The sequence below is a fragment of the Lemur catta genome, chromosome 10 (assembly GCF_020740605.2).
Source record: "Lemur catta isolate mLemCat1 chromosome 10, mLemCat1.pri, whole genome shotgun sequence".
NCBI classification, from domain to species: Eukaryota; Metazoa; Chordata; class Mammalia; order Primates; family Lemuridae; genus Lemur; species Lemur catta.
Window position 1 is genome coordinate 68632999 of NC_059137.1, and position 14441 is coordinate 68647439.

The 14441-nt window shown below is 36.1% G+C and overlaps 1 protein-coding gene across 1 annotated transcript in view; it reads left to right on the forward strand.

Moving 5' to 3' along the window:
* Positions 1 to 425: 425 nt before the first annotated feature.
* The window catches only part of LOC123645639 (aldehyde dehydrogenase 1A1-like), a 40222-nt gene continuing 26206 nt past the window's right edge, over positions 426 to 14441 (forward strand). Inside the window, exons 1-5 of the mRNA XM_045562094.1 lie at positions 426 to 544; positions 4323 to 4427; positions 9705 to 9845; positions 12039 to 12168; positions 13872 to 13933. Of these exons, the coding sequence (XP_045418050.1) occupies positions 479 to 544; positions 4323 to 4427; positions 9705 to 9845; positions 12039 to 12168; positions 13872 to 13933 (504 nt within the window). The 5' untranslated portion in view covers positions 426 to 478. The remainder of the gene's footprint in view (positions 545 to 4322; positions 4428 to 9704; positions 9846 to 12038; positions 12169 to 13871; positions 13934 to 14441) is intronic.

A 14441-nucleotide genomic window follows, 5' to 3' on the forward strand; every position in this document is an offset into this window, starting at 1 on the left:
CATCAGCTTCTACGGAGAACATGTGCCATTTTAGACTTTTTCAATCCTCAAATTCTCTAAGTCCATCAGAGAAGAGAAAGTTACATAGTAGCATACAAAGTATGAAAAGTCAAAAAAATAATAACTAGACTTAGTGGCCAGAGCAGCTGTGCTGCATACTCTCATCACAGCTTTCGGGTTTGAAAATTCATTCATCTGCAAATAGTGCAGTGTCTCCAGATGCAACTTCAATGCTGGAGAGCTGGTTTCTTAAGGATTTAAGTATAAAGTCAAAGGCTTCCTGCCCCAGGTGTCACAAATAAGTAGTGTCCTTTCTTTTCTCTCTTTCTTTTTTTTTTTTTTTCTGAGTTTGTTCATCCAATCACATCCCAGTATGCAAATAAACTTTAGCCCTTGCAGATAAAAAGGAACAAATAAAGCCAAGTGCTCTATCAGATTCAAACTACCTGTTACTTGTGTTTCAGGAGCTGAACCAGAAATGTCATCCTCAGGCAAGCCAGACATACCTGCCCCACTCACCAATTTGAAGATTCAATATACTAAGGTTAGTACAATTTGTATTTGCTGCTTTGACTCGGGTTTGTAAAAACTACATTCACTTAAAGCATGAAAGGTCAATTTAAGTAAACTTGTGTAAAGAGCCCTTTGCAAATACAAAAATAAAAGGCTTGAAAAATGCAGGTCTGGGTTTAATGTCCTGATCAAACAGTGAACTCGAAATCACATCTTTTCTTAAAAGATTTGCAAATGAAACGAATTCTCTTCTGTGTGAAAGGTTCTTGTTCCAGGACTCAGTGGACTTTACTACGCAGTTCTATTAACTTCAGTATAACCGGAAAGAATCATAAGAGAAGCAGATACTCACTAGAAAAACTTACTGGAAAGAGCCAAACAAGTGGGAAATAATAGAAAACAAGAAAGGAGAAATAGAGCATACTGAAATAGTATCATTTTTTATATGCTTAGTAAAATGAGTGTTTGCATATGAGGACGGAAGTCTGATAATTAGATGAGGAAGTTCCTGTTTCAAAAAACTTCAAGTGGACTCACATTATTTCTCATATTTGAGGGAAGCAAGCATTCTTATTTATGTCTCCAGCCAGGTTTCTTACCATTGGAAAAGATGTGTAATTATTAACTGATAAATAATTAGAGAAACAAAAGCAGGAGGCAGGTCCAGACTTCACAATCTGCAGCTAGGGAGAAAGAGGACAAGGATCCTACCTGTGCATTTCTGGGAGTATGTCTGAAGTTGGCCTGTTTCACACTGCTGCCAAGTCTGAATGTCTGCCTCCCTGTCAGAGCCAAGAACTCCAAAACAGGCTAAATAAACAAGCAAAACACAGTGTAACCAATCTGATCACTTAAAATTATCTTTAGGGTGTGATACAGAAAGTAAAGTAAGAAATGAACTATTGCAACTCAGGGGAGAGCCATTTTGCTTTCTGAATTAACTACTGAAAAGCAGAGAGCCTTATAATTTAATGATACAGTAACAGTTCCTGCTCCTTTATATTTATTTCCATACTTGTAACCATGAATGGTCTTGCAATCCTAAGGTCTGTTGCATTTTCATTTTCATACGTACAACACATGAGGAAGTTGTTCAGCTCATTGGCTCTTTTCCTTAGGAAAGTGTCAGCAGACTTCAGATGGTGCCTTTAACATGGTTGACCAGCAGCTATGAAGTGTATTGAGCTGTTATTTCCACAAGGCTTTATTAAAGGGGAAAATCCTTTCCATTCAATTTCATTACAAATGGGAATGTGAAAAATGTGGTGAATCCATACCCTCAAACAATTTGCATTTGGCAAAGGTACTCCCAGAAGATCCCAAGACTCTAGTCTGTCTCACTTTCTTACTCTAGGTTTGTCATTCACAGGAAATTTCAATTCAAAGTAGGGACTCACTAGAAAAACTTGCTGGAAAGAGTCAAACAAGTGGCACATATAGAAAACAAAAAGGGAGGAACAGTATACTGAAATAGCATCTCTTTTCCATATACTTAATACATTTTTATTTCTCCTATTTTGGTTTTGGTCACTCTCTCGTTTTGTTTTCATTCCTTTGACTGCAGTTAAAAAATTTTCCTCCCATCTGTTATTTCCTCCTTAATTTTTTTTACATTTTTTGACTCTGAGTCCCAACGTTTTGCTTTACTGCCTTAGGGTTTGGGTTGAAAATAGTTGTCAGAGATCCAGCCTTGATTTTTTTAAATGTTTAACACCCTCCTGACTTTTGTTCAGTCTCTGTCCGTCATTATTCATCCCCTGTCTTGCCCTTTGTCCCCCAATTCTCCACCACCTTTGGTAATTTTTCAAGGGTCCTAAGGCTGAGGAAAAACTCACACACAACACACATCACTGCCTGCACATTGACACCACCACCCATCACTCCCAAAGCTGTGATCCAGGATCTCAGGTTTGGAAATCCACACAGGTAATAGAAAACGGTCACTCTCACCTCTCTCTCTCTCTCTCTCTCTCTCTCTCTCTGGCTCGCTCGGAATGTGCTGAAATCCTTCGTGCATTGAAAGTGTCATCTGTTAAAATCTCTCTGCCACCTAGGAAGTATTGGCTTCTCTTACTGGATCTAGAGCTGCTGGCCCATTGCTGCCTTGCAGAGACAGTATGAGTTTAGGGCACCTGGTATCTTTTGGAGGGAGTCAGGGGCTCTCCCCTTTAGCCAACTGGTTTCAAAATCTCATATCAACAGAAAAGGCAAATAGATCTTTATGTTGCCCAGTGGTGAAATCCAGCTTAATCTAAGCCAGAAATATTCTGAGAAAGTTGCTTATTTATTTAGAATTGTAGCATTATACGAAATGCATTAAGACATAATAGCTTTTACTCTGGAAAGGCAATTGTTTTTCAAAATTATGACTTATTCTTGGACACAAAACTTCATCCAGGAAACAGTCACTTATTTATCAAAGGGAATATGATACATCTCTTAAAACTTGACATATCTAAAACTGAAAGAGTAAAAATCAGTTTTTAAGTTGCCTCAACATTCCCTTTGATTGATTCTCTATATAAAAAGCACTTGCAATCCAAGAGTATGCATATGCTTTTATAATTTCCAATCAGTATTGTGAACCTAAAATTGACATCCACTACATATACATATTATTCAAAAGCATCCTCAGCCCAAAATTCATAATTAGAATATAATTAATTTAATAGTTAAAAAGCACCCAAGAATATTTTGCTTTTATAGGATCATCCCCTTTCCCCTAAACTTGCTAAAGGCAAACAACAAATGGAAAATGACATTGTTGCCATGATAGAATATTTCTACAGGCCTAAAATAGATTTTATAATTATTGTAACAAACATTCATTAGCCTAGACTTTCTCCACATAACCATTAAACATAACTACAGGAAGGGTGAGTATGCAAAAACATTTGGTCACATAGCTAGAAGGCGTTTGGCAGAAACAGAACATAGGTTTATTCATCAGAAAGGGGATATTTCTTAATTTGATGTTGTCAAATATTTTTCTCTACGGAAAAGTGAATGAGATATCAAAGCTGGCTGCTTAATGAAATGCAAATTCAGTGATGTAAAAGTTGGAAACTCAGACTTTTTAAATGACATACTGATGCTTTTTAATATTTCTATTCTTTTATACTGCACATAGAACAGAATTACATATTTCCTAGAGTTCTCTCTTTCTTTAGATGTGTGTCTTAGATATCACTAAAAAATGTAGTGCCTGATTTCACTTGAGGACAAATAAATTCTCAGGAAATCTTTTGAAAAGGAGAATGAAACTCCTATGCTTTTAAAAAAACAGTGAAATCATGTCATTAGCTAAATTTTTCTGAGCAAACTTCTTTTAAAATCCTTTATTTTAGCATAATTATATTACTAGCATTAAAACAGTAAGATAAAGGATTAGAAAGTAGTCACTTATGATATCAAATCACCAGTATCCAAAAATGGGGATGTTGAGAAATTGAAGTGGAAAATAGAAGCAATGTGTTTTAAAGATCAAGCCTACTAAAGCCTCCACTCTTGCCTCAAATTCATGGCTATTTTAGGTAAAATCTTTCATTTCTAGATTGTCTCCTCCAGTCTGTATTTTCAAGGGTTGAAATGAGTGTATATCTTCATGAAACTTAAAAGCACTATGTATTCTATTTGAGAGAGAATATATGTGTGTGCATTCGTGCACAGAATGTCTTAAACAGCCAAAAACTTTTGAGAGGTGAAGGGATATGCATCATTTAGGCATTTTCTAATGCTTTAAGTTTATAAAAATTTCCAACCTTTGCTGCATATTTAAATACCTTTGTACCTATTGTCCATCCCTACAGATCTTCATAAACAATGAATGGCATGGTTCAGTGAGTGGCAAGAAATTTCCTGTCTTTAATCCTGCAACTGAGGAGATAATCTGCCATGTAGAAGAAGGCGATAAGGTGAGTTTTTAAATACTATTTCCATTTTTATGACGGGTTTCTTGGTTTCTTGCCATTCTGAGCTCCCAAACCCCACTGCAAAGTCAAGAAACATGTCAAGAAAATATGGCTTCTGATGCAGGCTGGGGAACTTTTTTCTAAGTTGTTCTTGGTACATAAAGACACTCAGTAGTCATGTCGTGATGATTATGAGCCTGCGCTTCTGGGTGTCTTGGTGAGGTTTTCATACTATTTTTTCTTGCTTGATTTTAAACTGAAATAGTGTCTAGATGTGTTATATAGGCTGCCTAAGAAGGGATTAATCATAGGTTTGAAAAGGAGAGAAATCCTTTATTAACATAACATTGTTAGTTCTAAGTTGCTAGATAAAACTAAGAAGTTAACATAGAACTTAAAGAACAATAAATTACCAAGTTATTTCATTAAAAATCATTGAGTTAATATTAACATTTTTGATGTTTTAGTTCTGGAGCCTTGAACATTTAGCTTTGCCACTGGAATTAGTTTTATCAGTAAAACAAGTCTCTGCTCTTGAATTTCCAGTTGAAACCTTGTCAGGTAGTCTGAGGACTTTTCTTGGCACAGTTTGCAGGATTTACCTTCTTCCTAACATGTGGTAAGGGAAGGCTGATAATCATACTAGTAGCCTTAGAAATCTTTGCCACTGACGTGCTCGGTGCTCACTGAGAGTTAGTACTGCTCAGACAAGCAATCAAGGACGCTCAGTAACATCCAGCAAAGCTTCACACCAGGTCATGATGCTGATTGAGGTATCTGGACATTAGATCACTGAAACTCAGTTGTTCATGATACAAACTGTTCACGGTGAGCTGCTGTTTGCTTACCAACCAGCACTCGCCTATTCTTTTTGGAATTATTCAAAACTTTTGTTTCTGAATAATTATTGATGTTCTTGCAATTTTGCTGGCAAATGTATAGCAAACTCTGATAACACTGCTTAATGAAAGGTACAAATCAAGCAAATTACATAGTCACAGTAAACCCGATATTCTGGAACTGACTCTTTAGATAATGAGCCAAGAGGTTTTAGGGATTTAATTTAGGAGTAGAATGGCGCTCACAATGGGCTATGTACCCCCTTTCAGTGGTATTATAAAGACAGGAGGAGGGGCCAGAACAAATGGAGGTTACAAAGCAAAGCACAGATGTGGGTGGGAACTGTTTTCTTTTCACTTCAGTGGCTCTTTTAGGCTCTATTGACTAATCCTGAAAACTGCTTTTAATACTAAAGCATGACCTAACAAATAATTGGTGGGGATAAAAGTAAATGTCCATTAAAGTAAGTGCCTGTGACAGGTGTAAAAGTAGAACTGGTCTGATGACTATTTTCTGCATTTCTGAGTGAATTTGGTATGGAGATGGACCATGTGGGAGTGATTGAAGAGTTCAGTTCTTCCTTAACTGTGCTCAGCAGCCATTTGATATCTTAGCAACATTTGAACTGTCTTCATACATTCAGCCTGTGGCCCTTTCCTCTAAAATGGAACGTTCTAAATGCCATCAGCAAAAGTTTTATTAATTGTTGCAAATCTGAGTTTATATACCAAATTGTTTTCTGGTTAATTCAAAATTTATACCTCTAAAAATGTCAGTCCTGGAATAAAAACCCAAGAAACCCTAGTCTTGGAATTAAAAAAACAAAAAAACCACAAAAAACCCTGATGCCTAACAGTTTTCAATAATGTAAAAATTTTTGTTATATAATGAAACCTATTAAAATATGATTTATTGTATTAATGTCATAGAAGATGCACCCTTATATTAAATTAATATAATATGAAAACCTTTTAAGATAGGTAACCAAATTATTAAATATTTATTGACTGCCTATTGTAGGCCCTGAATAGTAAGACATATCATAGCTTATAATATAGATAGTAGTAAATATTCAAAGGATTTCATTATTAGGGCAGCCTTGCAGAGCTGTAAGAACTAGATTTTAGAGTCAGATATGGGATTAAATTTTGGTTCTACTACCTGCTGGATTTGATGTCTATGAGCCATAGTCTACTCACCTTAAAACCAAAGTCAGTGATGCTTAACTCTAGCAGTACTGGTGGGACTGTAAAGGACTTACCTTGTGCCTGGGGTTAGTAGGCTCTTAACTAGTAGCTATTATCAAGCTGGATTAATCTGGTGAGGGTTTAAGTAGATTGATATTTGAACTGGGTGTTATAGTGTATGTAAGATTTTGAAAGTAAAGTGGTGTACTGGTAGAACATTCTAGGCAAGGAGAGTTACGGGAGCAAAGGTGAGAAGGAGTTGGGTCAGACAGAGTAGTAAAAATGTGAACACTAAGTCTGAGTGAGTGAGGTGAAGCCCAACAGTGTTGAACTTTGAGAACCAGGCAGAGGAGTTTGGCCTTCAGACTGTAGATAAAAGGGAAAAGTTGTAAATGTTTGAAAGATAAAGTGAGAAGATAAACGTACTTGAAGGTTAGTCTGGTAGCAACAGGCAAGACAATTCAGGGAGAAAAGAGAATGCACTTGGGAAGGCTACTGACAATGTGAAATGAGAAGGGACTAAATAGTGCAGGACAGTGAAAACGGAAAAGAAGATGAGAATATACTAGAACTACCAAGAGTTATTTTTAAGGTTGTTTTGACTGCTAGGACTACAATAACAATTGCTATCAATTAACATCTCTCACACAGAAAATGTATTTCAAGCGTTACTTTATTTGATCTTCAAAACATCCCTGTGAAGTAACATGTCCCTATTTTAAAGATAAGAAAACTGAACCTTAGAGAAGTTCTACCACAACATAAGTTCATCAGAATATTTTTTATGGTTTATAATAATATTTTGGGGTGATGATTTGGTTGTTTGTCTCTTTCATTTGAATATTCCAAAAGGGCAATCTCCTTACTTCATTTTTCTATCATTAGCAGCCTGATGCTAATATTACAGAGTAGCATGTTTATCAGATCTTTAGATGGATGGATGTGTAGTCAAATGGCTCAAAGCTTACAAAGCTAATAATGGGAAATCACAATTCAAATCTGGATTGTTTTGTTCCAAAACTATATATTAACTACCATTATTCTATTTCTGCTCCTGTAATATAAATATAAGAAAAGGAAGGGCATGATTCAAAGAACATAAGCACAAGAACATCTTTCTTTATAGCAGCATTCTCTAGGATGTGTTTTCCATACGGCAGAGTTACTTGTCTTGAAGCCAGTTTCACCATATCCCTTTGGGAGGCCAGGATGCCTATAATGCCCCATATTTGGCAATGGCTGATGGAAGGACACTGAGCAGAAGATCCAAATGAAAGCTGTGTCACACAGATCTGTTTAAACACAGAGCAGCATATATTTTATAGGCCATGTTATCCACAGATCAAACTGGTAATCTCAGATTCTTATGTCTTGCTTTTCTTTATTTTTTTTTAAACATTGCTCTCTGAATTTAACTTGGAAAAAGTTAGAACCTATGGCATGAGACCGTGTCCGAATATAAGCAATCAATGTGATTAACTGAATGCCCCAAATGTGCACTCTGTGTGTCTGTGTGTGTGTGTGTGTGTGTGTGTACATGTATACACACACACACATATATATGTATATTTCTCGGGAAAGGCAAGCAATGAATGCATGTATTTTACTGTATATATTCATCATTCTCTCAAAAGTTACACAGTGAGATATACCAGTGTGTGATCTATTATAGCGAAAGAATCTTTGCTTGTAGTCAGTAAACACATCACTTAATCAGACCAGGTTACACTTCTAAAACATCTCTCTTACCCCAGATCATCTTGGTTTGGTGATAAATACTATAAAAATTATATTTCATTTGTAGACTTGTAAGTTTGGAGTTTCTTCATTTTATACAGCCTAAGGAAAGAGATATTTTGCCATCTGTGCTTCTCCAAGGGGGAGGTGTCGTGCTTGGATGTGATTTAGCTTAATTTTGTACAACTTAAAACAGTTAGGGTAATAACCTCCCCCTCCCTCAATTCTCAAAGGGAATTATGTCCCCTGCAAAAATTTGCAAGCTACTGGCCTATGATGCAGTCATGATTTATGGAGCACACATAGTTTCATGCAGTGGCCAGTCTTATGTACAAAATAACATTGAAATGATCTATGCCTTTAAGGTGTTTGCAACTCACTTTTTGAGAACAAAAAGGATATGTGAGGTAGTGATGAAAGAGAGAGGTGGTGACTCCTGTAGTAGGTATATTCTGTGGAGTGTAGAAGAGGTCTGAACAAAGATCTGCAGGGAAATGGAGTGTCCAGGGTGACATTTGTAAGTGAGGTGGATTAGGAAAGAACCAGAGGAGATACCTGGTGTAGAAAAACACAGAATAGTAGAAAGAGCTTGCATGAAGACAATAGGAGAGTGGAGTCAAAGAGGCTAGACTGAGTGTGGAATCACTTTACTATTTGACTTTTGCTGGAATGAATGTAGTTTGAAGTAGTGCATTATTAATAATAAGAAAATGACTTCTTTACCTATTTAGTGTTTTAAAAAAAATCTCTTTGTACCCAGATGGGAAATGGGGGGGGCTGCCCCCTGCAGACCCTTCGATATACCAGGTCCACTTCCTCTTTGCCTTTTCCCTCTGCACAAAAGGAATGGGCACATGTTTATAACATTCACTCTCCAATGGCAAAGAAAAGTTCTTATTCACCCTCTAATAGGCCCTTCATGAGAATGGACAGGCTGTAGAGAGTCAGCAGAGATCAAAGAAGATATTCACTACTTTGGATCTTGAGCTTAGCCTGGAACTCCTATAACCCAGTCACCAAGGGCGTGTAATGTGTGGTGACAGCAAGCAAAGGCCTACAGTGAGACGAGCTCTGTTTAAAACTCAGTTCAGCCACTTTTAGTTATTGACCTTGGGTAAAGCTCCTCTCTCTTTGCTTGAATTTCTTCATCTGTAAAATGGGGAATATGTCTGTCCCATTAAATGACTGAGAATTAAATGAGTTAATATCTATAAAGTTATTAGAACATTGCTTGAGATATGGCAAGCATACATATGATAGCAACTACTACTATAATATTTATATTCTAGGAAATCAAGCATATGCAAGATGTGTGGAGCTCGTCATTCTAGAGATCATTCAGCAAGTGTAACTGCAATATTGTGTAGTTGAGTGTGCACAGTGTGCTAGACTTCAGGCTATTGGAGACACAGTGCCTGCTTGTCAGGAGCTTCAGTCTATTTCGTTGTGTTATTGCCATTGGATTTGCTGATCGAGTATGTTCAGCCTACTGAATTAAATTCCCTTTGACTCACAGGAGGATGTTGACAAAGCAGTGAAGGCTGCAAGACAGGCTTTTCAGATCGGTTCTCCATGGCGTACTATGGATGCTTCAGAGAGGGGACGACTATTATACAAGCTGGCTGATTTACTCGAAAGAGATCGTCTCTTGCTCGCAGTGAGTATTAACCAAACTGGATAGGTAGATAGAGCTCTCAAAAGCATTCATTGTTTGAATTGGCAAGTTCTTTTGGTTTTAGTGATCACCACATGCTCTCTACAAGCAAAATGAAAAGACTTTATCTCCCAGCTCTTGTGTAGGACTCTGACCATTGAGTGTATTCTCAAGTACTAATCTGTACTCCAGTTCTGGGTGATGTCAATTTCTGCTCCCATAATAGATTCTACAGTCTAAACGTTGTCAAACCCCAAGTTAAACCAAATTAAAGAAATTTCTTTCCTCTACAACTTCTTCTCAAATCCTTTAACAAGGTCACATGGAGTCTGAATCTCATGGAATGAAGTACTGGGTTTCTTATAGTATTTGACTAGTGAACACTTTTAGGTGAAAACAAATCATTTGTTAAAGGTGCCCCAAATATTTCTCTAAAATAAATCTCATTTCTTTTTAGAGAAATGTATATCCAATAGGCCACCAAGGTATATAATAAATGGCTACTTTTTCTCTCCCTGAAATGTCTGTTCACAATGGTCATAATTAAATGATGTTCTTTTTACAGGTGAAAAAGGCAAAGATTAAAGAAAAAAAATCCAATCACGGAAGTGTTTATAAAAATTGTTTTTACTTTGTTTTTTTAATTTATATTTTAGCATTTAGATAAGTCAGTGGGTGATATCATTGTGGAGGGTATTTCCTTGTTTTTATCTTCTCAGTTGGGCATTATAATGAAGGCAGTTTAACCCAAACCAATACCAAGATCAGGTTCCATAGTACATTTTTATTACCCTTAGAATCTTAAAGTGGCAGTTACAGAGAAGCCTTCTTTTTTAAAAAAAAAAAAAATCAACATTAGCAATTATAGTGAATGAAAGAACCATTTATTACTCAATTGGTGATTCAGCATAATTCAAAATATGTAAAAATATGGAGCCCGAAACTATGTACAATAAAACTATATTAACCAAAATGTCCTGCAGGAAGAAAGCAGAATTTGCTTAAACTTGGCTTCTCTTATTCATCCGATCTGTTGACTGCCTGTCAGCATAAGGTCCTATGGGGGAAAAGGTGCAGTCATACAAAAATCGTGTTTGGTTAAATTTTGAGATAGTGGACAGTTTAATACAGAGACAGGACACCTTTAACAGTTTATCACCTGGATATTCCTGCCAGGTAATCACCCCAGCAGAACATTATATCCCAGAGAGCTCTTTAAAGTTCTGCTTAAGAAGAGAAGGAAAAGAGGAAATAGATCATCCTATAATGGTTAGGGCACTAGACTAGAAAATGTTGAACTTTATAGCCTGACCATTCAAATGATAATTATGATAATAATGGCAAAACTGGGAGTTTCATCATTAAAAATTCTGCTGAGGAAAATTATGAATGAAAAATCCAGGTGTTACTTAAGTTTGTATGAATACATTGCCTATATCCAAATGGAATGCAAAGATTAAAAATGATTATTGAGCCATCACTAATAGTCACTGACAATAAATTGTCACATAGAGTTGAATTACACAGTAAGTGAAATCTTGAATCTTGTTGAAACTTTCTTTTTACTTTTATTTATGTATTTTAAATTTTTTTTATTATTATTTCAGCATATTGTGTGGGTACAAAAGTTTAGATTACGTATATTGCCCTTGCCCCCCCACCTCCCCAAGTCAGAGCTTCATACATGTCCATCCCCTAGACAGTGTGCATCGCACTCATTATGTATGTATTCACTCATTCCCTCCCCTCTTCTCCCCCCTCCCCCCCGACATCTGGCCGATACCGGATTAATGTTATTCCTGAATGTGCTCTTAGGTGATGATCCTGATCTGACTAAAACTGGGTACCATTCTCACCTGCTGTGTATATATCAAATTGTGACTGATTCCTAGAAAGTTTGTTAGCTGGAGGACATTCAAAATGAGATTAAAAAGCACTAGTCTTTAGAAACCAGAATCTCACAACCTGTTGTACACAGATCTTGCCATGTGACCTCAAGCAAGTCATTTTAACTCCTCTCTTTTTTAAAAACAGGAGGTTAGACAAGATGCCTAAAGATTTCTTCTGTTTTCAGAATTCTCTAGCACATGCTTATTCAAAATTCTCTAGCATATGATTATTCAAAATATTGACTATATATTTTTTAATGTAAAACTTTTATGGAATTTTAGATTTGGAATTTGATCTGTTTTTCAGACAATGGAGGCAATGGATAGTGGAAAAATATTTTCCAATGCATATCTGATGGATGTAACAGTCTGCATAAAAGCATTACACTACTGTGCAGGCTGGGCTGACAAGATCCAGGGCCGTACAATACCAGCTGGTGAGTAGCTCTGGGAAACCCCTAGGGGTGGGAGTAGCAGTGAGGAGATTACTATAGAGCTGAATAATTTTAAACTCTCCCTTTTAAAAATGTCAAGCACATAAGGCAAAATTGTTTTCCCCTAGACTTCGAGACAACACAGCTCTGAACCTGGAAGTTCTGTTAAGATTCATCAAATGGATTTTTTATTTTTTATTTCTTTGCTGCCAAGAAGACTCAGACCCAAGAAACCTTGGATATGAGCTTGAACAAATGGCTTTTAAAGTGGTTTCAGCATAATCATGCAGAAGATAACACTATGCATATTTTAGAAAATACTAAAGTAAGAACATGCTTATGGCCACAATTACTGATTTGAGGCAATTGTCTCTCTAAGTGCCCAACCAAAGTTTTTAAAGTTGGCCTCTGAGATTACTTCTTTGGGTTTATTCCAATAGTGACATTTTTACCCTTTCTATAATGTAATTATTTATGCCTCTTTGCATGTCGAGGATGAGTCAGTTATGATCATCTGTGCCTGGTCAAATGCAATATAATTAGACCAGACTAATTAAACAAACTAATTCACATTGATTTTTTTTCAAATATCTTCAAAGCAAGAAGGAACTGTGTTTATAGCCCAAATTAAGGATTCCTGTGTGTGAATGTGTATGTGTGTAGTGGAGTATGAACAAATTGGGTAGAAATATGAAAAACACTTTGTATGAAATATGAAAAAGCATCACTGTGCAAAACACTATTGATAGGATTTAATTCTTGTGAATGTATTGGCTTGAGGAATACAACATCCTCCAGAACTGGCCCTGATGTGCATTTCCAAACTACTTGGAACATCCGATAGGTCAGAAGTGGTAACCAGGAAGTGAAAAGAGGAGAGTGAAACCATGATGGTGTGAAGAAATGTGACTATCTTAATGACTGTCTCACTTTATTCTGGGGCAAAATGGTAGAAGCCATTTAAAGCACAAATAGATGTCGATATACACAGTTCTTGCTGAAGCCAGGAGGCTTCTGTGGGAACCAAAACAGAACTGAGCACAAAACACAACATAATGCTGGGAATGACCACATCAAACTTTGAAGCACATGAATCACTCAAATCTAGACTGGAAAGAAATATCTTTTATTTTGGGATTTTGTTTTCATGAATTAAGAGAATTTAGTTTTATTGTTTGGTAGGCAAATAGAAAACAACATTTTAGAACAATTGAGTAGGAAAGGATTATTAATCATAGAGAGGTTTTAAAAAATATCTTGTTTTTTAATTTTACTATTTTTTAAATTATTATATTTTTGAAAAAAAGTTACTATTACTGATAGAACTTCGAGCTGCCACAAACACATGTGAATGTGGTTCTTCTCTTAGCTGGAGACCTCTCCCTTCCTTTCTGGTCAGTTTTTTTAACTAAACTTTGAGAAGAAGGATGATTTAGAAATCAGCTGACTTAGATGATGAGAGATAGAATTAATTATCTTTCATATTGTTTCCAATTTTGTGTTTTGCTTTCATCTAACTCAATTTTATGGTTCCTGTCATTCCAAATTATGATTTGAGGGCTCCATTTTCATTTTGCAAACAGTTGGAGATATGTTTTATATTTTAATTATTGTCTACACTATTCTCTCATATCAGCCCCAAAACACCATTCTGTGAACGACAAATACAATGGTCTATATATAATTGTGTGTATTTCACTTTCTAGATGGAAACGTTTTTACTTATACAAGGCATGAACCTATTGGCGTATGTGGCCAAATCATTCCTGTAAGTTGTTCTTCTATATAATTCTAAATTTTTTAAAAAAGAATTCTAATTTTATTAGATTTAGTAATGAAACTTCATACAACACAAATAGATTCCTATATATTTGTTTTTATTTATTAAATTTTTAATTTCAGAATATTACGGAGTTACAGATGCTTTTGTAACATAAATTGCCTTTGCACTATCTGAGTCAGTGCTATACAAGCATGCCCATCCCCCAGAGAGCCCGCACCACACATGTTAGGTGTGAATTTACCCCTCCCCCTCCCCCTCACCTGCCCAATCCCCAGTGAATGTTACTTTGTATGTGCACATAAATGTTGATCGATTAGTATCAATTTAATGGTGAGTACATGTGGTATTTGTTTTTCCATTCTTGTGATCCTTCACTTAGAAGAATAGTTTCTAGTTACAATCAGGTTAATACAAGAGGTATTAGTTCACCATTTTTTATGGCTGAATAGTACTTCATAGTATGCGTATACCATATTTTATTAATCCACTCATG